Source organism: Lissotriton helveticus, chromosome 6, assembly GCF_964261635.1.
Source record: "Lissotriton helveticus chromosome 6, aLisHel1.1, whole genome shotgun sequence".
NCBI classification, from domain to species: Eukaryota; Metazoa; Chordata; class Amphibia; order Caudata; family Salamandridae; genus Lissotriton; species Lissotriton helveticus.
This window is the reverse complement of record NC_136067.1, coordinates 2048686571-2048712991: the sequence shown is the minus strand read 5'-3', so window position 1 is coordinate 2048712991 and position 26421 is coordinate 2048686571. Positions and strand designations below refer to the sequence as shown.

The window sequence follows — 26421 nt, the reverse complement described above, 5'->3', positions numbered from 1 at the left end:
AACCTTTGGAAGGTGGCAGGTGCATTTTTCAGTCCAAAGGGCATTACCACAAATTGATAATGCCCTCCAGGGGTAGAAAATGCTGTCTTGGGTTTGGCTTCCTCAGCTAACCTGATTTGCCAATACCCAGCTGTCAAATCAAATGTGCTTAAGAAGTTGGCAGAAGCCAATCTATCTATAAGCTCATCTGCTCTTGGTATTGGGTGGGCATCAGTCTTAGTGACTGCATTGAGGCCTCTGTAGTCTACGCAAAACCTCATCTCTCTCTTACCACCCTGGGTGTGAGGTTTTGGCACTAGAACTACTGGGCTAGCCCAAGGGCTATCTGAGGGCTCAATGACTCCCAGTTCCAACATTTTCTGCACTTCAGTTTTGATGCAGTCTCTAACATGATCAGGCTGCCTGTAGATTTTACTCTTGACAGGCAGACTGTCTCCAGTGTCAACATCATGGGTACACCAATCAGTTTGGCTGGGTGTCAGAGAGAACATATGTCGAAAGGATTGCAGAACTTGCCTGCAATCCTGTTGCTGATGTTCAGTGAGGCTGCCACAAAAGACAACACCATCAACTGACCCATCATCAGGATTCTGAGTGAGCAGGTCTGGGAGAGGGTCACTCTCTTCCTCCTGTCCCTCATCTGTGGCCATGAGCAAGCTCATGTCCTTCCTGTCAACATATGCCTTGAGCCTGTTAACATGGAGCACTCTGAGAGGGCTCCTGGGAGTTCCAAGGTCCACCAAGTAGGTAACCTCTCCCTTTTGCTCAATGATGGTGTGGGGCCCAGACCATTTGTCTTTCAGAGCTGCTGGGGCCACTGGCTCCAGCACCCACACCTTCTGTCCTGGCTGGTACACAGTCAGTACAGCCTTTTGGTCATGCCAAGCTTTTTGAAGTTCCTGGCTGGCCTCAAGGTTTTTAGATGCCTTCTCCATATACTCAGCCATCCTGGAGCGGAGACCAAGTACATAGTCCACTATGTTGGTTGCAGGCTTTTTGAGAGGTCTCTCCCATCCTTCCTTCACCAAACACAGGGGTCCTCTCACAGGATGCCCATACAGAAGCTCAAAAGGGCTGTAGCCAACCCCCTTCTGTGGGACCTCTCTGTAAGCAAACAAGAGGCAGGGGATCAGGACATCCCATCTTCTCCTAAGAGGTTCAGGTAGTCCATGAATCACCCCTTTCAGGGTCCTGTTGAATCTCTCAACAAGCCCATTGCATTGTGGATGATAGGGTGTGGTGAACTTGTAGTTCACACCACACTCTTTCCACATGGCAGTCAGATATCCTGACATGAAGTTTGTACCTCTGTCAGAAACGACCTCCTTAGGGAAACCCACTCTGGAGAACACTCCAACTAGGGCTCTTGCCACTACAGGGGCTGTAGTGGTCCTAAGGGGAATAGCCTCAGGATACCTGGTGGCATGGTCCACCACCACCAGTATAAACTTGTGTCCTGATGCTGTCTGGGGTTCCATTGGACCAACAATGTCAATCCCCACTCTTTCAAAGGGAACCCCCACCACAGGTAGTGGTATGAGGGGGGCCTTTGTGGTGCCACCTGACTTACCACTGGCTTGGCAAGTGACACATGAGCGACAAAACTCCTTGGTATTCTCATTCATATGGGGCCAGTGAAAGTGTGAGACAAGCCTGTCCCAAGTCTTTGTCTGACCTAAATGACCTGCAAGGGGAATCTCATGGGCCAAGGTGAGAAGGAAACCTCTCAGAGACAAGGGGATGACCAGCCTCCTGGTTGCACCAGGCTTGGGGTCTCTTGACTCAGAGTACAGGAGTCCATCTTCCCAGTATACCCTGTGGGCACCTGTGGCATTCCCTGCAGCCTCAGCAGCAGCCTGCTGTCTGAGGGGTTCAAGGGAAGGGCAGCTCAACTGTTCCTTCCCCAGGTCTGCTCTGGAGGGTCCCCCTGAGCCCAGAAACTCAACTTGATCAAGTTCAAGCTCTTTAGGCTCAGTTTCCCTCAGCTCTTCTAGATCAGCCTCCTCAGAGACTTGATCCTCAACCTGGGGCAAGGGGGAAGGCAAAGCCTTACCCTTACTGCTCTTCTTCTTGGAAGGTGTCTGGTCCCTAATTTCAGGATCCAGCACCTGTTCAGTGGGGCATCTTCTGGCCTGTGACCTAGTCACAGCAAGCACATGTGCTGGCAAGCCTAACATCTCCATGTGAGTCCTCTGCTCCACTTCTGACCATTGTGATGACTCCAAATCATTGCCCAACAAACAATCAACTGGGAGGTCTGAACTGACTACAACTTTCTTTTGTCCCTTCACTCCACCCCAGGAGAAAGCTACAATTGCCACACTATGACTAGTAGTGACATTGCTGGCATTGGTCACCAGGAAATCAGTACCTGGCATGATCTGTCCAGGGTCCACAAAGTTAGGTGTCACCATGGTGACACTGGCACAAGTGTCCCTATAGGCCTGAGCCATCTTGCCATTAATCAAAGGTGTCTGCCTGTATTTGCCCAAAGTATTGGGACTTATTTCAGGGGACATATCCATATCCCCTGTACAGACAAGGACAGCCTGAGTGAGTGTGCCAACTAAGTTGTCAGACCCCTCAGTACCCAAGGTTAACCCAACTAATGCCTTGGGAGTGACACTACCACTACTGACTGTACTAGGGGGTGCAGTTGCTTTAGGAGCTGTAGTGGCAGGAGTTTGTCCTCCTCCTCTTTTGGTGCACTCACTAAACCAGTGAGATTTACTTTTGCAGTACTGGCACCACCTTTTTGACTGGCCTTCTTGAGTCTTCTTCTTCTGGGAAGCCTGACCCCCACCCTCTTTGGTTTGTTGGGGACCTGGTGAAGACTTCTGGTCATTTTGCTCATTCTTAACATTACCCTTCTGGTCTGCTTTCTTCTGACCACCCTGGTTCTGGTTCTGGTTCTGCTTGATCCTTGTCCTGACCCATTTGTCTGCCTTCTTTCCCAATTCTTGGGGAGAGGTCAGATCTGAATCAACAAGGTGCTGGTGCAGCAACTGGTTCTGACAATTGTTCAAAATTTGTTCTCTCATCATTAGATTATACAATCCTGTGTAATCTGTAACCTTGCTACCCAGCAACCAGCCCTCCAAAGCCTTAGTGGCACAATCCACAAAATCAGACCAGTCCTGAGACTGAGTTTTCTGGGTGTCTCTGAACAGCAACCTGTACTGCTCAGTGGTTAAACCAAACCCATCAACCAGTGTATTCTTCAGGACCTGGTAATTGTTAGCATCCTCCACTCTTGTAGTGAGGAGCTTATCTCTACCTTTACCATCAAAGGAGAGCCACAGTATAGCTGCCCACTGACTCTGGGGAATGTTCTGCACAGTGCAGGCCCTCTCCAGAGCAGCCATCCATTTCTGGATGTCATCCCCTTGCTTAAAGGGGGGCACTATTTTAGTCAGGTGTTTAGTATCTAAACCCTTCTCTCTATCTCTTGGGAGATTGCTGCCACCAGTGGGAGCTAGCCCACTCATCTGCTGCTCTCTTGCCAGGGCAAGCTTCTCTTTGGCCAGGGCAATTTCTTCCCTTTCAATCCTCAGTTCAGCTTGTCTCATCCTAGCCTCATGCTCCTTTCTCTGAGGGGAAGTAAATCTCCTCTGTGGAGGATTCCTTCTCCCCTGAGAAGAGGCATTAGAGTGCAGAGATCTATTGGAGTCCCTAGAAAGAGATCTATCTCTCCTAACTCCAAGGTTAGGCCCACTTCGGGTTAGTACTGGGGGGCCCCCAGATCCTAGCCCAAGTAAGTCTAAGTTGGTCCTAGTTAGCCTTCTGACTACCTCAAGACCCTTGTCTACCTCATCCCCAGAGAGTACCTCCTGATCCTCCTCCTCAACTGCTGAATCAGTGTTGTGGAGATCTGGATCCCCAGAGGTTCCCTCTAAGGCTGGCATGTTCTCATGTAACTGAGAAAGCTTTCTGGCATCATATGTCTCTAAGAGACCTATCAGAAAGGAAGTGGTGGGGTTAGACCCCTGCTTCAGTTTTCTGGAGACACAGATCTGTCTCATCTCATGAAAGCTGAGAGCTGCATATCTTGAAGTGACCTGTGGAGGGTCAACACTGACCAGGGGAGTCTCAGTAGAGTCCTCCTGAGTCGACATGCTTTTCTAGTGAGGTGTAAGTGGTGCACTTACCTACACTATATGTTTGCCTACTGATCCCTTGCTAGAGTTGTAGTTTAGGGTGTGCTAGGCCCTAGGAGCTACAACAGCTGGTTCAGTAGAACTCAGAGTATTCTAAGCTAAGTTATATGTACCTTTGGTACTTATGTGATCTTTCACAAGATATTCTTAGGATATGTGTGGTAAAACAACAGCAAGCTCAAATCCCAACCGCTGCTCACCAATGTGAGAAGTTGGCCTGATGTGCAGTGCTCACTATTCTAGTGATCACTATATATCAGCCCAAACAACCCTTATTGATGATTGGTTGTAAGTCAACCTTATAGACCAGCTATCCTAGTAGCATGGATACGAGCAGTCTAAGGCTAAGACTCTAGAGGGCGTGTTAAGCCAGCTGTTTTACCATCACATTACCCCTTGAACACCCAGTGAAAGGACACCACACAAGTTGTTATGAAAATAAACAGTGTATTTATTTATAACAAGACTACCCTGGCTCTTTATGAGACAGGGAGCTAAGCACACAACAAAACTCTTACGAAAATACTTTTAAGTTAGCACGTTACACAAATGCCCGAGGGGCACGAAAAACCATATACGCTAAAAGTGGAATGCGAATTACTAGCAGGTAAGTAACAGTTCTAATAGGCTTTGGAATCGCTAGGACTGGACTAGGGAATCGTTAGATTACTACTAGGAGGCCCAGGGGACTCGGGTGCAGAGTGTGCACTCTCACGCGGGATGCGGGACAAAGTCTATGGAAGCTAGAATTCACAAAGTTAGTGTTCACGGGCGAACCCGACCTGGTAGGGAGAAAACGACAGTGGATCCTGACCCTTGGATAGTGAGGCTATGCTGGGACACCGGAGTGCCGAAGTTACCTAGCCCAGGGGCTGCAGCTGCATAGGTCTGAAAAGACGTCGGGGATCTCGTTGCCGGACCAGGCGCCTGGAAGGAAGAAGTTGCTGGCAGGCGACCAGTGAAGAAAAGTTCGATGGATCCAAGCCTGGATCAAGGAAGAAGAAAACCTGAAAGCAGAGGGGACCAAGTTCTTGAATCACTAGCCAGTGATTAAGTGGGCACCAGGATGGCACCGGGCGAAGTCACCGCAGTCAGGTGAGTGGGCACTGCTGGGGCTCTGCAGTCTCTCGGACCAGGAGGCGTTGTCGGCGACCAGGATGGAGGTGCGAGCTGTCCCACGAAGGTTGAAGTCGGCGTCGAAGTTACCCAGGAGTGGGCAACAAGCCTTGGCTAATTCAAGCCCACGCGGTGGACTCAAAATGGCGTCTTGAGTGGACCAGGAGGGTCCAGGGTGCTCCTCTTCGGGAAGGGAGCAAGGGCCAGTCTGGAGCAACCAGACCAGCAGCAGAAATGTCGTCGGGCGTCGTCAGGAAGGCCACAAGCCAACGGGCTAGTAGCCAAACAACGCGGTGAGCAGCGGAAAGCAGAAGGGCCCCACGCAGATCGTGGAGATGCTGGGGGGCTGCACTTCGGAGCTGGAGCTGCTCAGAGTCGGGGCTTCTCGGACCCCAAAGCACTCACCAGTAGATTACTCGGCGGGCTTGCTGGAAAGAAGTCGTGCAGTCTTGCAGATGGCCGGTCCCTTGAGGTCTCGTCGCACCCACGGTTCTCAGCTGGGCTGTAGAGGTGGGTAGAGGTCAGAGGTGCCAGGGAAGCCGGTTCTCGTCGAGCTGGGCAGTCTTGATCCGGAGGAGAGACTTGCAGCAGACCGCAGTGTTCTTGGATGGTGCCTGCGGATGCAGGGTGACTACTCCTTAGTCACAAGGGAGAAATCTTAGGAAGAAGTCTTGAGTTCCTTTCGCAGAAAGTAGTTTCAGGATTCAAAGATGATCTGATTTGGAAGGGGGCCAGTCTCTACCTTTATCCTGTAAAAGGGGCTGGCACGCGACTAAGTCCTGCCCTATGGGTGGGACTAGGAGGGGGGTGGTTACACCCACTTCCTTGGCGGGCTTTTCCCCAGCACAGGGTCTGGAGTGACCCTGGAACTGGTTCCAGCCAGCCTATGCACAGTGAGCACCGGGGTGCCACGTGCAGTCACCTTCCTCTAAAGCCCTGCCTACTTACAATACACAAAACCCTGTCTGGGACGGTGCTGGCACCGCCCCTGGCAGGAAACCCTTTGTCCTTATCTCCTGCTCTGGGAGGACTCCCAGCAGCAGGAGGGCAGACTTGTGTCTCGGTGGCAGCATCCATTTTGTGGATGCTAAGGCTCTGTCTGACTTTTAACCGGGTTATAGGTTACAGGCATGTCGTGTCCCTCTAGAAGGGTGGAATGCTAACCCCGTCGCCAGAATTGGCGAGGGGTTAGTATTCCAATTCGTATGACACCTTACTCGACATGTTTTGATAGAGCGATACCAGAGTTGGCACATAACCGCGAGGATTATAATGCACTTAAGAGTATATGGTATGCGATATCATGGAAACGGCTAAGGGATGGATCCCGAAAGCCGCAGACGGGCTCAGCTCATGCCAGAGCACCATCTCACACGATTCCAAGCACTCTGCCTTCAGGATTGTTAAGGCCTGCCATAGGAGTGACTGATAGGAGATCTGTGTGTCCATTTTAGGGTTAGATATAGGTATACTATATCTAAAGCAAAGGGTGAGTACACCACCTTGCCCCAGCTGTCGTGCAGCCAGTTGTGTCAGTTTTAGTTAGTCAATCCAGGGGTGGCACAATACATGCTTCAGCCCCTGGGAGACTTCTGGGTGCACCTCAGCCCTGGGTACAGGGACTTGGAGAGGGCCCAGTGCCAATTCAGTACCTGGGTACAATTTGGATAGAGAGAACAGCTAGGCTGTGGGTCTGATTAGCAGGCCCACAGCCAGGGAAAGTCGTAAACCAGTGCAGCAAAAAAGCAAAAATCTGGGTGATCATAGGATTGCAGACCCTACTCTCCTACACATTCCCTGTGGCTGAGGTCGGCTGGTGGGAGCGTTACTGCAATCGGCGGTATTCCACCTCGCTCCCAGCGCGTCCCGCCCAGGTTGAAGTGCATAGGCTCTGCCCTGGAAAAGCCGACCGGGGGACTGCGAGGGCCAGAAACCACCGCTCTCTGCAGCAGGCGCCTCTTCCCCCGGAGGCCACGCCCATTGATCTGACCGGCTCTCTTAAAACCTTTCGCGACACCCGCTGCGCGGGTGCCGCTCACTAACCTGCTCCTTGCTCCTGGCTTGAGGAACTGATTCCCTGCTCACGAACTTCATTGCATTCCCTGTGGCTGAGGTCGGCTGGTGGGAGCATTACTGCAATCGGCGGTATTCCACCTCGCTCCCAGCGCGTCCCGCCCAGGTTGAAGTGCATAGGCTCTGCCCTGGAAAAGCCGACCGGGGGACTGCGAGGGCCAGAAACCACCGCTCTCTGCAGCAGGCGCCTCTTCCCCCGGAGGCCACGCCCATTGATCTGACCGGCTCTCTTAAAACCTTTCGCGACACCCGCTGCGCGGGTGCCGCTCACTAACCTGCTCCTTGCTCCTGGCTTGAGGAACTGATTCCCTGCTCACGAACTTCATTGCATTCCCTGTGGCTGAGGTCGGCTGGTGGGAGTGTTACTGCAATCGGCGGTATTCCACCTCGCTCCCAGCGCGTCCCGCCCAGGTTGAAGTGCATAGGCTCTGCCCTGGAAAAGCCGACCGGGGGACTGCGAGGGCCAGAAACCACCGCTCTCTGCAGCAGGCGCCTCTTCCCCCGGAGGCCACGCCCTCATCTCCTCCTTTTACATCAGCCAGTCTCTAACGCGTCGTGGGTCGCGCCCGGGGCGAAGACCGGGCAAAGACCGGGCCGTTTTAGGCCGTTAGAGGCTGGTAGAGACTGGACTGGGCCACCCCCCTGACATCCTTATTCATATACCTGTCACTCCTTTGAACCTAATAAGGATAATAATGGTGAATACGAGGGGTTCGAAATCCAAGACCAAAACCCCCACCTCTGCAGGTAAACTACTTGGCCCCATGGACGACTTTCTAGCGAAGGCAAACACCCTCATAGATGAAAGTATATCATTAATGGAGGAAAGGGTCTCTCTAGATCTGGCATTCGCTAAAAGATCTTCACTAGGTACCCTAGCGGAAGCCAGATCACCAGCACTGGGAGCCTCAAACGCCGAGAGAGCACAGACACGTGGGAGGCGTAGCCTGCCAAACACAGTAGATCTGTCAGTGTCCCAGCTGGTGGATTCCCAGCTCAGCTCTGACTTAGAAAAAACCCCAGAACTGGTTTCGACAACACCCACACAAATTTCCTCCACAGACAAAAGATCAGAAAGGGGTAGGAGGGAGGGAGCCATTAGTAAGAAAAGGGCGCCTAGAAACTCCATCACGCTAGAAAGCCTCCCACTACCATCTAGCACCCCACAAATTCATGATGATAGACCAGTACAAATAGAGATTTCAGCGTTAGTCCATCAGATAGAGAAGGAAAGAGCCCCCCCGATAGCCTCGGATCTCCACTCTAACAAACAAGCCCAAGTGGACTCAAAGGTTACGGGGGCTAAGGAGCTAACCCCCACCGGAATAGCTAATATAGTTAAACAGGCATTACAACCACTAGAACATCGGTTAATAACTATAGAGTCACAAATCTCCAAACTTCTAAAAATTCAACAGTCAGCTCACCCATCGTGCCCACAGAAAACAGGAGGAAACAACATTAAAAAACCAATCCCTACTGCAAACCCATCTCTCCTCAACTCACAACAAAAAACTCTCCGGATAACTACACCAAACATTCCCGTTAACAAAAACACATCAAATCCATCTAAAATAGTAAACACTGCAACAGCCGCGTCCTCTACCAATAACTCGCAGCAGATAATTAGTCTAACCTCCCCAGGTGCGGTATCTTGAGTTCCCGCTATCCCGGCAGCACCTAGTATCTCTACTAATAAAACCCCTGCTAAGAACGTAATCAAACCAGTATCAAAAACTCCTGCCCCTCCACCCCCTCCACCAAAAACCCCAGCGGACAGGCCCAAGAGAAATGCTGCAAGGAATCCTGGTCCTCCAAGACTCCAAGCAGACTTCCCTCCTGAGGCCTCACCGTACGTGGCGGTGATGGCTGGAGTACCCGAATTAACAGACTCTACCCCAGAACCTATCTGGTCCTTAAAAAATAAAGCCCAGCACTGGCTCCAGACCAACCGCCCGATTCCATCTTCCTGGCGTGGAAGAATTAGATCTGTTGCCAGGGTACCGTGGGTGGGCAGTACTAGAAAAACCATTCCCGGTGACTGCATAACAATCACATTTGAGGATCCGCGAGTAACAGACTATGTCTGTGCATGGGAAGACATCACCCCAAATGGAGGAATCAAGATCAAACCACTCTTTCTTCTATCCATTTAGACAGGCAGGGGGCTACACACAGGAGCAGGAGCCTCCTTGGTCTGCCCCATTCCCCAGACAGGATGAACTATTAATCCCCAGATACCACGGTCCCCCTAACTCACACGAGCCAGATTACTCCTGGCATACGGTAAGACAACGCCAACCGGGTGGACGTTGGGATGACAGAAGGCCTTATACTCAATGGTTCCCTCACAGAGAACAATCCCGGTGGGACCCATGGCATAACATCACGCTACACAATAGATACAATGGCCTAGAAATGGTCGATTGACCATCAACGGAAATTCCCTCAAATGAGCCCCAGGTATCTCCCGCTCTTCAGTCTCCTATAACTTCTCTAGCCCCCAAAAACATTGAACTTGCAGTCTCAATAGATGAATGTATTGGTGATCCCTCATTAATCACAGTACTTTCCTGGAACACCGCAGGCCTCCGAAATAAAATCGAGGATGGTTCCGCGCAGGAGTTCCTAAATTCTTATCAACTAATCTGTCTGCAAGAGACATGGTCTGTAGAGGAACTACATCTACAAGGCTATAAAACCTTTTCTGTCCCAGCACTACCTAGCCCAATGGGCAGACCAAAGGGTGGGTTAATAACCTACATCTCAAACACCTTACCGCTTAATAAAGTGGCTATCCTTTCTCAGGACGCCAACCACCAAATTCTTTCACTAACCTCCGTAAACAAAGAAATAATAATCCTGACCAATAGTTATAATAACTTATCGGAAGAAAATTTTATAATTCTTCTCACCACTCTTCGTGATAAATTAAAACAGATTCACCACCGGAGATCTTTAAATAAGGCAACCCATCTAATCTGGGGCGGAGATTTTAATCTCCACCCCTGTACAGTCTCCAACCCACTGCGCTGTGGGATAACGGACGAACTTAACGTCCCAATGGCGCACTTTGCCCACAATAAGTCCGGAAACTTTATTAACACCGTCCTATCGGACCTGGATCTCTACATCGTAAACCACCTAGATGCAGGTCCAAATGAATTTGCTCCGACTTATGTGGGCAGAGGTCACCAAACCACAGTAGACTTCATACTTCTACACCAAGCCTTATGAATAAACTCAAAGATTTCAGGGTTATTGCCACTCCCCTCAGTGACCACTCCGCCTTAGTAATAAAGTTATTTATGCCACCCAACTCCTCTCATAAACTGGAGATGGCGATTACTCTTACACAGAACAAGATCCAGGTTGGCAAACGCAATGGTTTCACAATCAAGTGGGCAAAAATTAATCCATCTGACATATTGAAAAAATTAATAACACGGGCCTACCCAAACATTGTGAAATGCCTGGACCTTGCTTCGAGCCACAAGGAGGTCCTGATAAATTTTAAACAAATCTTGGTTTTTATAAAGGACCTACTTACTTCAAAACCCAATCCAAACTGCTCCACAAAACCAAAATGGTTTAACCATAATTGCACTGTTGCCTTAAAAAAATTAAAATCTGCACTTCAAAGCAAACCGCGAGATGTAGCCCAGATCCAACATCTAAGGCGCCAATACACAGGGGAAAGAAAGCTGAGAACTGCCCAACTCAAGCAAAAACTATGGGACGATCTTCATAAAGGTGCAGTCTCAAAAAATAGCGAGCTTTTCTGGCGCACAGTAAGAACCCCATACCTTACTGATGATGGCACCCCAAAAATAGAAGTCGCCATTGATGAAAATATATGGGTCTCTCACTTTGAAGAGATTTTTTAAAACACCTCACCAACAGAACCTATGCCCTCAAAGCCATACTACCCCATTTTGGTCCCTTTTGATATTTCAGACCTTATAGAGGCACTTCAGAGCAGTAAATCAGGCAAGGCTCCAGGACCGGATGGGGTCCCGGTGGACCTTTTCAAAAACAACCTAGACCTCTGGGCACCCATCCTAACTAGAGTCTGCACAGCGGCAGCGAATGAGGGAATCCTTACCTCCTGGACCAAATCAATAATGGTCCCCATTTTCAAAAAGGGGGACCGCCAAGACCCAAAATGCTACCGGCCCATATCACTGTTGGACTCGCTCGGGAAAGTGGTGGGGAGAGTAATCCTAGAGCGTCTCCAGCAGTGGAGTGAGGACCGGGGCATAATTTCAGATATCCAATTTGGCTTCCGCAAGGGCTTTGGTACATTAGAGCAGGCCCTTAATCTCTACTTAGTAATGGGCAAATACACCCAGGCCACTCCTTCTAAGATATACATGGTCTTTGTCGACCTATCCGCAGCTTTCGACTGCGTTTCGCACGCAAAGCTGTGGAAGGTCTTAGCTCAGATGGGAGTAGATCAACCCATTTTAGACCTCTTAACAAAGCTCTACACCGGGGCAACAGCTAGAGTTCGCTTCGGGGTAAACGGAGAGCTGACGTCACCGTTTAGCGTAGGGCGTGGGGTCAGGCAGGGATGCGTCCTGGCCCCCTTCCTCTTCTCACTCTATACCAATGGTTTGGAGGAGGAGATGTTGAGGGGGGCCCAGGACCTCCCACGCATAAACCGCCGCCTGATTCCAGCCCTGCTCTATGCGGATGACGCTGTCATCCTTGCGCGAACGCCCCGAGAACTTCAGAAAGCAGTAATCAAGTATACTTCATTCATGGGCAACCTCGACTTGAAGGTGAACGTAAAAAAAACGTTCGTCATGACAGTCGGTGGAGGCCAAAAAAGAACATACCCCATTCTCCTCAACAACCAAAAGCTCGAAGCCACCCCTCAGTACCCCTATCTAGGGGTCATGATAGATGACCAACTTAGCTGGAAGCCAGCAGTGAACACTAGGGCACACTTATTTAAGAGGGCAATTGCTGCCCTAACAACCTTTTCACAGAGATTAGGTAAAAGACCACCAGTAGAGCTCCTCAAGATCTATAACGCCAAATGCCAGGCAATCGCAACATATGGCGCGGGAGTCTGGGGTCACACAAACACTAGCCCCATCCAGAAAGCTGAAAATGCCTTTTTAAGATTTTTGCTAGCCACCCCCAAAGGTACCTCTACTTATGCAATTCATCTTGAATTAGCCATACCCTATATAGAGGACCTAATTAAAATTGAACCGTTGATGCTGTGGCAACGAATCTGGAAGTCAGACAAAAATGCCCTGACACAAGCCATTATCTCAGACACAATGAACTTGGACTACTCCACAAAAATAAAATGGCTTTCTTACGTGAGAAATTTTTTTAACGACTTAGGCGTTGAGAACTACTACTTGGACCCGGTGTCAGTAACAGACATCTCGAAAAAAGATCTTAAACAGAAAGCACTAAGACACCTGGAAACTTTAAGACTTGCATCCATTTCGTCAAAAACGGCAGTCATCCATGCAAATATGATTCAAATAGCCCCCGACATCCACCCGTACTTGGCACTTCAAATAACAACCTACGAGAGAATGCTAATCACAAGATTCAGGCTTAATACCTTCTTCAGAATGGTGACCTTTCCAACCCAAAACTGTTGGAGCGACATTCTCTCCCCTTGCCCATGTGACGGTCTGTCAACGCAGTCTAATTTGCATGTGATTCTGCTCTGTAAATACCATCAAGCCCACAGAAAGACCTGGCTCTTACCGATATTAAGAACGTGGGGGCTAAGACAGTGCAGACCCGCTCTCTTAAGACTGCAAATGTTGGAAACGGAAAATGTCTGTTATTTTGTCAGTAGTTTTCTAAAATGTATTATGAAACATAGAAAGAACCTTTAAAACCTCCGTAAGTTTTAACCTCGAACGGCCCCTCGCATCCCCTGACTAATTTTTATACTGTGGAATGAATTTTATATGAAATTTTATGTAACACATGCATGTTTGTAATGTATGATTTTCTGCTCTTTTATGGTTTTTTCCACTGTGAAACAAGCCGAATAAAGAATTTATATATACTCTGCCCATTCCCCAAGGCCATAACTCCAAAGCCTGATGCCTAAGCAAGCTTTCTGAAACTGTGTTTAAAAAGCAACAAATAACAGAAAACACCTAGCTCCCCACCACCCCCTCCTGTTGCTTCATCCTAATTTCGTGGGCTGCAAGGGTGACCTGAGACCTAATGTTAGCAGGGAAAATGAGCCCCACTCCTCTTTTCATAGTAGGGCAGGGTTGAGGGGCTCCAGGATGTAAAGCAGAGAGAGTGATCGAGAGTTAAAGGGTGCCTGCTGGTTGAAAGAAATATACATTTGTGTACTTGGTTAGTTACCAAATATAGAGGGTACTTTGGAGCCAGTATAGACTTTAATTGATGGAGTCACTTGAAACTTCAAGGTGAGAAAATATTTATTCTTTCCTCATTCCAGAAGTGTATGTTTTTGAAGCACTTGTTTTATCTTCAACACTACATTTTGGGGCAGGCTATTTAATTCTGTGTAATAGAATTCTAAAATAATGATGTTCAGAGTGCTTTCTATCACAGACTCTGACCTCAAAGCACATCACTGTTTGTCAGTGCACCAATCGGGATTTATTTCTGTCTCTCTCTGGTCAATTACACTGACCTCTGTAGTGATCAATTTAGCCATCTGGGCTTTCATAACTTAAAATATTACATTTCCCATCCATTAGTTCAACTTGCATTTATTTTTCATTTAAGGTGTGTTTTATTATTTCATATAAAGTTAACTGAAGGTGAAAGAGACAAAATACTGAATATTTTAGTCTTTTAAGCCACCTCTTTCCCACCGTCTCCACACTTACTTAGTACTACAGCCACTATAAATGAAGACCGGCTGGGAACACACCTGTGACTCTTCCAGGCTGTTTTCTTTTTTAAGCAAAATAAGAGCCATTTGGGACACTTCACCGGAGGTCCACAATCAATCACTGTGGTCTCAGTTAAACTGGCTTGTCTGTCTTGCCTCTCGGGTCCTGTAACCACTCTTGTACTCCGTCTCTGGGGCAGTTGAACCTGTGTGGCTGTCACCACCCACCGTGCTGATTCCTGCGCGCACACCACATGCTGCTCATCAGCCCGGAGTCTTCGGAGAGGAGGCCACCTAGAAGAATCCGGCTGCTGTGAGACACCACAAAGCTCACAGGTTGTTATACCTGACCCAAAGTCAGTTAAGCCGGCTTTGCCTTGAATTCTGTTAGGTTTCATGGTTTATCGTCAAGTGTTGCAACCAGATGAACTTAAAGCTGGTTAGGACTAAGCAGCTATTTGGGATTGGCTTGCTATGACTCCTACACCTACCCTAGATTCCTCATTTCATATGACTCTGGAATTAGACTGCTGAAACCACGAATTCTCCTCCTTTTAACTTTGCTGTCAGCAAATCTAAGAGAGGTTATTCCTCCTTCCTTTCCACCATGCAGCAAATTCACCACATTGACATAGTTATGATGGGGTTTTACCTCGTTCGCAGTTGGTTGGCCTTGTATGAGGCTTTAGATGGGAGTGAGAATTGGGGAAGTAGATGCTGGACTTTTGGTGTAGATTTTGTACATGGTCCTACTGTCCTGTTCATCCTCTGATGGCTGACCATAAAGTTGGAGCCACGCATGGTTGAATCCAGATATGAAGAAGATGATATTCTATTGATATTTAGTTTTCTCTCTGTTATGTCTATACTGTAAGTGACTTCATAACGCAGCCCTGCTAGATTAAGGAGCACAGAAATGAGAGCTAGGGAGACAGGACGTGTGGGGCCTGTGAACTCCACAGCCTTAAGCCTTTGTCTTTCTGCCTCCGGCACGTATAGACCGGCCCTTGTTAAATCGCGTCTGGAGTGCCAGAGCTCAACTACCGGATTTTGCTTCCTGAATCTTGATCACATGACTGCTAAATGATCCTGTGACCACAGTTGTATAAAAAAAACTGTCCTTTCTTCAACAACGCTTTGTGAAGAAGGCACAGCACCCCAATAGTTTTGACCACTGACTGCTAGCAGGCCCAGACTAGTGCCTGTGAAATGCGTTTCAAGGTTGTAAATAGGCTACTGCATAGAAAACAAAACAGAAGAGTGAAGAAGATTGACCACCTGCCTTCAGATCATTGTGGGTACTGCTTCTAATCCTGGACTTTTGTGCAATATCCTAATGCATTCTGGGTAATGTAGACTTCCATTATACTAAACCAACTAATACACCTAAAATAATAATTTGTAAGTGAAAAGTTCAGGACTGGAGGCAGTGGTTGTAAAGAACTCAGTGAATTAGTTTTCCTAGCTTGGAGGAAGTTTACCCAGCTCTTCCTCCAGCCGCCTTCCTCCCACCCTTCAGAACATAGCCTTTGTTGACGCTGCCCGCTGTCAACCAAGCAGGCAGGGGGGAATCCCACACGCCGGGATTCCCTCGTAGCGCTTTAGAGTCCCGGCGCCGCAGGTGTCCACTCCTCTTCTCCTGGGCACAGTTGGAGCGCCTTTGCAGCAAGCAGAGCACAGTCAATGCGAATAAGGCACTCTGGCAGCACCACAATGCAGCACACATGCAGGGGAATTGAAATATAGCGCTTTGACAGCACAGCGCTGCAGGCCTCCGCTCCTCTTCCCAATGCACCCTGAATATAGCGCTTACGATGTGCTCAGTCCCACCAGGGCTTCAGGGACGACTGGTAGCGCTCCTCACCAGCAATGCGAATGTAGTGCTCACAAGGCGCTAGGTAGCTGCCATAGATTAAGGGTTCCACCTAAGGACACAGCGCCCACGCTCCTCTCTCCTCACTGGCCATCTGCGTATAGCGCTTGGGCAGTACAGCGTTAGAGTGCAGGCAGGGGGAGGGTACAGGCAGTCCACATGGACGGCTCACGAGGCGCTAGGTCCCACCAGCAGACTCTGGGACAACAGGTCGTGCTCCTCACCTCCTTCTGGGCACAGTCAAAGGTGCTCCTTGGCAGTCAGTCAAAGCGCTCTCCTTTTCCAGGCGCTAGGGAGCAGTCAGGGCCCAGGTGTAGCGCTCACGAGGCGCTAGGGCAGGAGAGCAGGCAGGCAGTGCTAGGCCAGGTCAGCGGTCAGTGGGTACTCATCAGTACAGGACAGCAGCTCCTCTGAATCATCATCCCCTGTAACATGGCACTCCTCCTGGTACAGCAGCCTGAACTCCAGCAGCGGGCTCTCACTGGCCCTGTGGACAGTGGAGGGGTACAGATGGGCTATGGGGCCAGCCCACAGGCCCATGCGGCGGCACCCCCTGGCAACAGGTCCCCTCACTCTCGTCCACGCTCTGACTGAGCACATTGTGTCTCTATTGCTCTACATATACACCCCTCCTCCCACCTACCAGAAAGGGCTGGAAGCTTCTAGCAGGTCCCTGGCAGTTCCAGCCTCACTGTCACTGGGGGAAGTGTAGAGCACCTTGTCACTTCAAACACTAGACCGCCAACCCACCTCAGGCAGGCGGCACAAGCAGACAGAAATGGCGTCCATTTTAAAAGTGACATTTCTGCAATGGTAAAAGAACACTAGACCGCCAACCCACTGCAGGCAGGCGGCACAAAGCACACAGCAATGGTGTCCGTTTTAAAAGTGACATTTCTTACAATTGTGAAAATGAACTCACGCATACCATTGCGCAGCTTTTATTATTTTCCTCTCATACCACACATGGCATATACATTTCCTACCATGGTGAGATGTCCCATAAAAGGGGGGGGGGTCCTAATATACCTATGTAAGGCAGAAAGCGGTCGCTCCCAGCGCCTCCTGCTGCCAGTTGGTATCGTAGCGCTGCTTTGCCTCAGAAATTGCCAATTATTATTTCCTGCTATCTGCCTGACTGCCGCTTCGCTTAATTAGCACTTTAGTTATTTATCACTGCTGTTTTCACTTTGGACGCGCGTCTGTCTGTAGCGCTCCGCTGTGCTCCCCCCTCCGCCTCCATTTTGATTGTTGTTGTCGTCCTCGTGTGCCCGCCCGCCTCCCAGCTGAGACGCCCTCCCACTGACCAGATACAGCGCTCCTCTACCTGAGAGCGCCGTGACTCGCTCCTCTCTTCGAGCTGAGTGGTCGCTCCCAGCGCCTCCTGCTGCCAGTTGGTATCGTAGCGCTGCTTTGCCTCAGAAATTGCCAATTATTATTTCCTGCTATCTGCCTGACTGCCGCTTCGCTTAATTAGCACTTTAGTTATTTATCACTGCTGTTTTCACTTTGGACGCGCGTCTGTCTGTAGCGCTCCGCTGTGCTCCCCCCTCCGCCTCCATTTTGATTGTTGTTGTCGTCCTCGTGTCCCCGCCCCGCCTCCCAGCTGAGACGCCCTCCCACTGACCAGATACAGCGCTCCTCTACCTGAGAGCGCCGTGACTCGCTCCTCTCTTCGAGCTGAGTGGTCGCTCCCAGCGCCTCCTGCTGCCAGTTGGTATCGTAGCGCTGCTTTGCCTCAGAAATTGCCAATTATTATTTCCTGCTATCTGCCTGACTGCCGCTTCGCTTAATTAGCACTTTAGTTATTTATCACTGCTGTTTTCACTTTGGACGCGCGTCTGTCTGTAGCGCTCCGCTGTGCTCCCCCCTCCGCCTCCATTTTGATTGTTGTCGTCCTCGTGTGCCCGCCCCGCCTCCCAGCTGAGACGCCCTCGCCCCTCCCCCTCCACTCTCCATATATGACAGTAGCTCCCGCGCGCAGCGTTCACGCGCAGCGACCGCGCCCAATCCGCGCCGAAGGTGCGCCAAAGGTAAGCCCGTCTACGCCCGTCTGCGCCTGGACCGCGCCCAGCGCCAGACCCCCTGCCCCTCGAGTTGCCCAGCCCTCCCGCATTACCTACGATGCCGCCACCCTCCTAGCCCTTAACCCCGGTCGCGCCCCCAACTGCGTCCAAGCCGCTCCTGGACACACTCATGGACCTTTCTCTTGCTACTCCTGCAAATTCATCGGCACCGACAACACCTCCGCTACGACCACACCACAGATCCACGACCCCAATCACCTACAATGCATCCTTCTCAACACCCGATCGGTCCACAGGCACACCATTGACCTATGGAATCTACTAGACACCATCTCTCCAGACGTCGCATTCCTAACAGAAACATGGATGAACGCTTCCTCCGCCCCAGACATCACCATTGCCATCCCTGAAGACTATAAGATCACACGCAAGGACCGTACCGGCCACACAGGAGGAGGAATCGCTATCGTCCATAAGAAATCAATCCGCATCTCAACCAGCTCTGACGCCAACCTCGCCAACTCCGAACACCTTCACTTCCAAATACACATCGACCCCAAGACCACACTCAGAGGCACCCTCCTCTACAGACCAGCAGGACCCCGCGCTAAATTCAGTGAAGACATCACGGACTTCATCACCCCACACGCGCTCCCCTCCAAAGACTACATCCTTCTGGGAGACCTCAACTTTCACCTTGAAAAGATCAACGACCGCAACACCACCACACTCTTGGACAACCTCGCCAACCTCGGACTTAAACAACTGGTCACTTCCCCCACCCACATCGCAGGTCACACACTCAACCCCATCTTCACCTCCAGCAATCATGTCTCCTTCAGCCACACTACGGACCTCCTCTGGACTGACCACAGCTGCGTTCACTTCACCTACAACAAGCCAAAACCCACCAACCACCTCCAACCAACTCTGCAAAGAAACTGGAACAAAATCACCACTGACCAGATCTCCGCATCGCTCCTTCTAAACACCCCAGCCCACTCTTCTAACCCAAACCAAGCCGCCGCCAACCTCACCCTATGGCTATCCAACACCGCCGACACCTTAGCACCACTGAAAAAACGTCAAAGCAAACCTGGCAGCAAGAAGGCCTCATGGTTCAACGATGATCTTAAGAAGTCCAAGAAACTCTGCCGCTCCTCTGAAAAGGCCTGGAAAAAAGACCCAACCACTAGCACCAAGGACGCCTTCAAAAACGCCTCCCGCACTCACCACCAACTAATCCGAAAGGCCAAGAAAACAGCATTCAAGGATCGACTTGACAACAACGCCCACAACAGCAAGGAACTCTTCAACATCGTCAAGGAATTTTCCAACCCCTCGGCCAACTCCAACGACATCACCCCCTCTCAAGCCCTCTGCGACTCCCTAGCCTCATTCTTCCACAACAAGATTGCAGACATCCACAACAGCTTCGACAACCAACCCAGAGACCAACCCACCCAATCATTCGCTGAACATTCTCCCCTCGTGAACACCCTTAACGACTGGAACCCAATCTCCACTGAGGACACCATCCGCCTGATGAACTCAATCCACTCAGGATCCCCCACAGACCCATGTCCTCACCACATCTTCAACAAAGCAGACTCCATCATAGCACCGCACCTCCGAGACGTCATCAACTGCTCCTTCAACTCCGCCACCTTCCCGGAAAGCTGGAAACACGCTGAACTCACCGCCCTTCTGAAAAAACCCACAGCGGACCCCACCGAACTCAAAAATTACCGCCCCATTTCGCTCCTTCCATTCCCGGCCAAAGTCATCGAGAAAGCTGTCAACAACCAGCTCGCCGCTTTCCTCGAAGCCAACAAATCCCTCGACTCCTCACAATCTGGCTTCCGAGCAAAACACAGCACTGAGACCGCCCTCATCGCAGCAACAGACGACATTCAAACTCTACTGGACAATGGAGACACAGTCGCCCTCATCCTCCTTGACCTCTCTGCAGCCTTCGACACGGTCTGCCACAGCACCCTCTTACAACGCCTCAAAAACATCGGAATACAAGGAAAAGCACTTGAATGGATCACCTCGTTCCTCACCGGAAGAACACAGAGAGTCCGCCTCCCACCATTCAAGTCCGAGGCCACTGAAGTCATCTGTGGCGTACCACAAGGATCTTCACTCAGCCCCACCCTTTTCAACGTATACATGAGCCCCCTCGCGGCCATCGCCCGTCAACACAACCTCAACATCATCTCTTACGCGGATGACACTCAACTAATCCTTTCTCTCACCAATGACCCCAACACCGCCAAAACTAACCTACACGAAGGAATGAAAGAAGTTGCCGAATGGATGAAACAAAGCCGTCTGAAACTGAACTCAGACAAAACAGAAGTCCTCATCTTAGGTACATCCCCCTCTGCATGGGACGACTCTTGGTGGCCGGAAGCCCTGGGAAAAGCACCCATCCCGACAGACCACGCACGGAACCTAGGCGTCATCCTGGACTCTTCACTCTCAATGAACAGACAAGTCAGCGCCGTATCCTCATCCTGCTTCAACATTCTTCGCATGCTCAGAAAAACATTTCGCTGGATCCCCACCGAAACAAGGAAAACAGTCACCCATGCTCTAGTCACGAGCCGACTGGACTACGGAAACACCCTCTACGCAGGTACTACCGCTAAACTCCAGAAGAAACTCCAACGAATCCAAAACGCATCAGCCAGGATCATATTAGACATCCCGCGCAACGAACACATCTCTGGTCACCTGAAAGACCTCCACTGGCTACCCGTCAATAAGAGAATCACCTTCCGACTGCTAACCCACGCACACAAATCACTCTACGACATCGGACCAGAATGCCTCAACTCACGACTGTCCTTCTACACCCCCTCCCGCCAACTACGTTCTTCCAGCCAAGCCCTCGCCACTGTACCTCGCATCAACAAGACCACCATGGGTGGCAGATCCTTCTCATACCTGGCTGCTAAAACATGGAACTCACTCCCCGCTCACCTTCGCCTCACCCAGAACCACCTAGCATTCAGAAAGCAACTTAAAACGTGGATATTTGACAAATAATCCTCCTCCCCTTTCTAAGCGCCTTGAGACCCTCTGGGTATGTAGTGCGCTATATAAATTCTCTGACTTGACTTGACTTGACACACTTTGCATTGCTAACCAGCGCCAAAGTGTCCAACATCCTGAACCCACCAATTCCATCACAGCGAAAGGGCTAGGGGAAAGGCAAAAAGTTTCGGGATGACCATGCAAGCAGGACCAAGTCCAACACAACTCCCTCCACCCCAGCCAAAAGCCAGGGTAGACCGATCAATGTCTTGATGGGCTTCCCTGCTTGGGGCGAGAAAACGTGGACGCAGACCCGCAACTGCAGGGGTATCCGCAAGTTCTCCGCCACTCTGGAACCCGATGGTTCCCTCTCTCAAACCTCCCTTGACCTACTAAGCCACCCCACTGGTGCTCTCTAGCTGATTGTGGCCAGGACCGGCCCCTAGGCCATCCAGATGTCTCTGGCCTTTGCTCTCTCACAGAGTGGGAGGCTTTAGCCCCAGGCCCGTAGTACCCATTGACCACTCTCGTTCTCCTCCTTGCAGTTCCAAACTGCCACCGGTCCTCCCACCTGGGGTCCGCACCCTCAGGCCGACCAGCAATCAGGGGCGAGGCTCTCCTCCCCCCCTACCTCTCCTTCTGGGGTTCCGCCCTCTCCTCCTACGTGGCACCCTCAGACCACCACTCTCCCCAGTCCAGGGCCTTGACTCTGCAACTGATTCCCCAACCTAGAGTCTAAACCCTTAGGTTGGACTGGTGACAGGGGCGAGTCCTCCCTCCCCCTGCACCCCATCCCAGAGTTTCGCACCCTCCTAACTGGAGTAGTACCCCTGGAAGCCAATTCTGGGAGGACACAGCTTACAGATGTCCTACCCACCAGGTCAGGCAGTACCTGTCCCTGGCCTCCCAACCCAGGATCTACGCCCTGTGGCAGAGGCAAGACCTTCCTCCCTCTGCACCCCGTCCCAGAGTTCCGCACCCTCTCACCTGGAGAAGTACCCCTGGAAGTCAAACCAGTAGAGACCCTGATTACAGGAGCCCCTCCCTCCAGGTCAGGCAACCCCTGAACCTGGCATCCCAGCTCAGGATCTAAACCCTGCGGCTGAGCAGACCCCCGAACCTCTGGAGCTCCGATTACAGATGCCCGGGTTCTCCTGACACTAGGGGCGTCCCTTCAATGGATGGCCTATCAGGACAGCCTAGGCTCCCAACCTGGGGTTCCCTTGTGAAACTCTCCAGGCCCGGAGACTGTGGTTGGGGCACCTCGGAACACCACCCGTCTCACTCCTTCCTGTAGATAGGATGTGAGGCCTTACAACCCTCTCACTATCCTGGGACCTAGCTGGGAAATTCTGCACCTCTCCCGCCTCGCTGGGTCAGAAGATCCCTGCACCACTCCCTTCAGGGTCACTCCTCAATGGCCTCTCAGACTCTCTGGCACTCACCCAAAAGTCTGCCTCCCGTGAAAGTTCCCTGGGGTCGGAGAACCCACACTGTAACAGATGATGACGCAACCTGGGAAAACAACTTCTTAGCAGGTGCTCCTTGATAACTACCTGGAACAACCCTTCCCCATCATCCACTGCGCTACTCACCACCCAGTCCTCCAATGCAAACCAACACATGTCCCCCCACTCTTCCCCCCTTCCCCCACTCTTCCCCCCCCTCCCCCCCCCCAGAACTGATGGGACAGTTTTCTCCTGCCCCTGAACTCCAACCTGTCCCCCTCCTGGGAATCAGGCACCGTCTCCCGGGCTCTAGGAGTGGGACTCCCTGCACTGGAACCACTCTCGCTGCCACCACTGGATCCCATCCTCACTGGTGAATCCAGACCACAAAAACCACTCTCGGGGACAACCTACCCACCTGAGCTAGTCTCTCCCTGGCAAAGGCCCTCTCCGCCATCCTCTTCTGCACTAGGATCTTCTCGGTCTCTAGCCTCTTCTATTTCACCCTCAGCTGCGCTAACTCCTTGGCGTGCTCCAACCGGAGCTTCTCAAACGCCAGCTGATGTTCCCTTTCTTCCCTCCTATCTACCCACTCTTCTTGGGACAGGAAAAAGGGATGGGGCAGTGCCCCCGGGACTGGTCCCTGCACGGGACACCCTGACTATGGCGTCCTCCTTCGCTACTGGCGTCACCACCCTACCAACTTCTTCCTCCTCCTCCGTCACCACCCTCCAGGGTTACGGACTGGGAACCCTCACTCTCAGAATCCTCCTGGTCTCCACCAAATCCACCCTTTAAATATGCGGAGGGGTAATCGGACAGGGCTCTAAGGGTTCCCCCCTCTTGAAAGCTTCGAAGAGGAACAATTTCCTGCGGAAGTCACCTTCTATTGGTATCCCCCTCTCTCTGCAGAAATAAATCACTTCCTGCTCAGTGTACTCCATAAGGTAATCCTCATCGTAGATTAACCCCATCCTGGCAAGGTACACACGGGACACACCACCCACAGTGCAACAGGGGGACACACTTTAAAAACACTTTTAGGAGGAAGCAATAATCAGAAAAACAATAATCCCCAAAAACCTGTGATTACTTTAACGCTTTAACTGCTCAGTTTGCAGTGCAACCCGGTGTCGCTGTGGTACTGCGCAAACACAAGTCCTATCCCATCGCTGCCACCAATGTTAGAAATGGGGTAGTGTGGTGCAGAGCGGGCAGGCCAAACTCTAGACGACATGTGTAAAGCATCCACGCAGCACACACAGACGACACTCAAGGCACACTACAAAAAGAGACCACTCCAGTTTAGGTGAAAAACAGCCTATGTATTATGCACAACACAGCAAGAAGTAATCACAGGGGTGAACACGGCGCCAACTGGCACTTGGTAGTCCTTTACAGAAGGGGACTATTTACAGGGCAAGGCCGCTGCCAGAACCATCACAAGAGTATGTGGAATAAAGGTAGGTGCAAGGAATTGATGTAGAGTCCAGCAGCTGTAGCTTTAGGGGAAAAACACTTTCAGCATTTACCGTAAATCTGCAACAAGCAGCCAAACTGCACAAAAATGTTTGGAAAAAGCTCATTTGCTAACGGAGCGAAACACGATCTTGTGATCATTCCTGCATGGGTTAGGCGGAATGTATCCCTATTTCCCACTTCACACTCTGCCTTTTCTGGGGTAATCCACAATGTGCATATGGCACTTGCTCAGATTAGTTGCCCAACCACCTCTTCGGGTTCTCACTGCCTGAAAAAAATACAACCGGCTGCACATCAAACCCTCCTGCAAAATTAAGAAGCCAAGGAATTGGTCGGCACTGTGCTATGGAGGAAAGCGTATATTACCACTAAACCTCACTTCTTCAGAAAGCAGCAGACTCTGTTTGACATTGTAAATGGAGCAAAGTTTAACAGCCTCAAGCAGTAAGGAAAAGTGGGAAGAGGAGCTGCATTTCAGCTGCGGCGAGGAGTACCTGCATCTAATATTTATCTTTATCTTGCCCTGCGTAATATTCCGGATCCAGTGGCTTTTAAGAGGAAACTGAAAGCACATTTCTTTACTTAAAGTTCATTTTCCATACTCCGCTAGGCATGTGCTGGGACACTCATGAGTATCTATGCGCGTTCCAAATTTATGTAACATAACAAACTTCTATCTACAGAAGTTTCTGACATAACATAATGGGCTGAATAAGAGATGGGCCCACCTCTTACATTTATGACAAGTACTACTGTCTTCCACTACTTACCTTATATATCGATTGTTTAAATCCTCTCACTGTGGCAATCTGTTCCAGTGTAGGTCTGACCTGGGGATGCTGAAGTGAAGTGTGCCATGATCTGTAGCTGCGGCGCAACGTTCATTAAGTTGTATGTCTTTGTTGCAGACCCTGGTGGTGTGCTGCGGTATATTCACAGGCTGTTGCTGCTGCTGTTGCTGCTGTTTCTGCTGTGGGCGATGCAAGGGTCCTGAGGAGGACGAATCCTACAAATATGTTAATCCAGAGGACTTGGAGGCGCAGATAAGAGCAGAGGAAGGTGAGTGTTGCACATGTGTTGAGCAATGAAGTGGCAAAGAGTGTTGTCCTATATTGTGCACATACCCCACTGCAGATTAATGTGTGCTCCAGAAGAAACCTGTAAAAACAAAACTTACTGTCTGGAAATGCAATGAAAAGATTTCTTGATAGACTTCTAAGTGCAGATTCCTCACATTTTGAATAGTCACACCGAATCTATAAAATCTTAAGTACACGTGCATGCCTGCAGGTGGCTCCACATTGACTTTGATCTGTGCAGCTATGAGGTGCGGAGCCCTATATATGCGCCATCCATGCATGTTGACATCAGTTCAGTTTTCTGGGCCAACAATGATGCTTCTACAAAAGAATTCTAACAAAAGACAGTGTGCAAGGGAACATGTCACTTGCCAAATCTACAGGATTTAAACCTTGTGGGGAATGTCCCAAAACATGTCTGTGACTGACTCACATGATGTTGCCTGTGGTGCAAGGGCTGCAGTGATTGTGTCTAGATTCACCCTAAGGCCATTTGATACCAGGAAGCCGAGCTCTTTATGGTGAAGCACCGCAAGACCCTGCACTGGAAGAAGTAGAAGTGAAAGGGTTCCCCATCCTAAGCTCTCTTCTGTAAGAAGTCTTCTTCACGATCTAAGTCCTCGGACAAATCCTAAAAGAAGTGCAAGTGGGACTATGACCCTGTCTCTACCACAATATCCGCTGCTGCCGAAACCATCGACTCCGAACAACAATGGCCAGCCCATAGTGCTGTCCAATGCGGAGGCCCTTTTGGTAAGGCTCCTGTTTTTCACGAGTTGCTCGCACATAGTCCGCTAAAGGGGGCTATGATGCTGGGGGGATGACATTGCCCATCCTTATCTAGAGGAGAACTGGTATGATGCCAGTGATCTGTGTAATTCCCCAGACACTTTTTTCCGTGTCAAGAAACGAAATAAATCCCAGTGATACAAGAACTGTCATGACTTGCCTATATCAATAATAATAATTTTTTTGTCAAAACCTAAACACAGTGTCCAGTTGTTACCAGGATTTATTTAGTCTCTTGATACGAAAAAGTGTGCAATAAGATATCAATAATAGACTAGGTTTCTTTCTTAGGATGTGATAAAGGTTTTAAAATTGTGAAGTTTTAAAATTTTGAAGTGTTTTTAAGGTATTGAATCTGATGAAATTTTAGATAGTTTCTGAGAGATCAATAAATGGAGATATTGAAATGTATATGGTTGTATCAGAGGACAGTTGTTTTTACACAAGCGAGTTTCATTGCATGAGTGAACGGG

General features: G+C 50.2%; 1 protein-coding gene across 6 annotated transcripts in view; it reads left to right on the top strand.

The window, feature by feature from the left end:
- The window catches only part of DNAJC5G (DnaJ heat shock protein family (Hsp40) member C5 gamma), a 219731-nt gene that overhangs the window by 171700 nt on the left and 21610 nt on the right, over positions 1 to 26421 (top strand). For all 6 annotated transcript variants that reach the window (XM_078650088.1, XM_078650086.1, XM_078650087.1 and 3 more), the window contains one exon: positions 24989 to 25139. In XM_078650088.1, coding sequence (XP_078506214.1) covers positions 24989 to 25139 — 151 coding nt within the window. The remainder of the gene's footprint in view (positions 1 to 24988; positions 25140 to 26421) is intronic.